This window comes from Limulus polyphemus, unplaced genomic scaffold, assembly GCF_000517525.1.
Source record: "Limulus polyphemus unplaced genomic scaffold, Limulus_polyphemus-2.1.2 Scaffold4597, whole genome shotgun sequence".
Taxonomy (NCBI): domain Eukaryota; kingdom Metazoa; phylum Arthropoda; class Merostomata; order Xiphosura; family Limulidae; genus Limulus; species Limulus polyphemus.
In genome coordinates, this window is record NW_013670207.1 from 2,503 (window position 1) to 3,887 (window position 1,385).

At 32.1% G+C, this 1,385-nt stretch overlaps 1 protein-coding gene across 1 annotated transcript in view; it reads right to left on the minus strand.

Annotated features, from left to right (window-relative positions):
• Positions 1-278: 278 nt before the first annotated feature.
• Positions 279-1,385, minus strand: part of LOC106471395 (putative sodium-coupled neutral amino acid transporter 7) — an 8,231-nt gene continuing 7,124 nt past the window's right edge. Inside the window, exons 3-4 of the mRNA XM_013931992.2 lie at positions 639-837; positions 279-418 (exon numbers count right to left, since the gene is read on the minus strand). Of these exons, the coding sequence (XP_013787446.2) occupies positions 279-418; positions 639-837 (339 nt within the window). The remainder of the gene's footprint in view (positions 419-638; positions 838-1,385) is intronic.

Sequence of the window (1,385 nt, forward strand, 5' to 3'; positions counted from 1 at the left end):
AAACTAAATATTGAACTTTAATATCTTAAATGTATGAAACTAAATATTGAACTTTAATATTATAAATGTATGAAACTAAATGTTGAACTTTAATATCAAAAATGTATGAAACTAAATATTGAAATTTAATATATTAAATGTATGAAACTAAATATTAAACTCTAATATCTTAAATGTATGAAACTAAATTAAAAATGTTTTGTTTAAAAACAGATTTAAACTGATCGTAAATTCTATGAGTCACAAACTTAACTTTATGATATAAACAATTCATGTATTTACCTGGTATATTTCAGGAAGTCTATTCTCTTAGGAAAACTAAGAGGTAAAATAACGCAGATGGTGCTGATAGTTGTTGTTAATTCCCTTCTCATATACCAGCTGTGACAGAATTCCTTCCCATACAGAGAGAAAAGAACTGAAAAAAACAAATACTTTTTATAAGAAAATATTTGTTCAGTTTCAAATCAAAATAGCAAAGTACGTCTAATATATAATGAATAGTCGAGATTTTACAACATCCCTTATAAAACATCTTCCACAAATGGATCAAGTCTTTCCTTCCAAGTGGATAAAAAAAACCAGGATCCAGAGGAACCGTCTTGTCATTTCTATATAGAAAAAGTCGCATATATTACCTGTATCAAACTGATCTCCTATAATGATTAGGTATGTGATCGAGGATCCGAACATAAACATGGTGATACAGATAGCACACACTCTTCTGATTTGTTCTCCATAGATACTTCGGACCACTTCCTGATACGTACAACTTCCCATCACATCAGAACAATAGGCCATAGTCAACAAAGCTGTTATCACGAAAGCCACCAGAACCTGGAGAGAAATAACGAGTTTGAAATTTGCTTTTTCGGCTTGGACTATAAAACTCATTACTTTCACATTTTCTTTGTTTATCCAGTATTGATAACCACACTAACAAACTATGAGCGTGGTTAGTAAAAGACAAAGTGACACGTGAAAACTCTACTTTGATGACTCTACTAATGAATTATGAATGTGGTTAGTAAAGACAGTGACAGGTGAAAACTCCATGTTGATGACTTCTACTAATAAATTATGAATGTGGTTAGTAAAGGACAGTGACAGGTGAAAACTCCATGTTGATGACTCTACTAATAAATTATGAGCGTGGTTAGTAAAGGACAGTGACACGTGAAAACTCCATGTTGATGACTCTACTAACAAATTACGTTCGTGGTTAGTAAAAGACAGTGACAGGTGAAGACTCCATGTTGATGACTCTACTAATAAATTATGAGCGTGGTTAGTAAAAGACAGTGACAGGTGAAAACTCCATGTTGATGACTCTACTAATAAATTATGAGCGTGGTTAGTAAAAGACAGTGACAGGTGAAAACTCC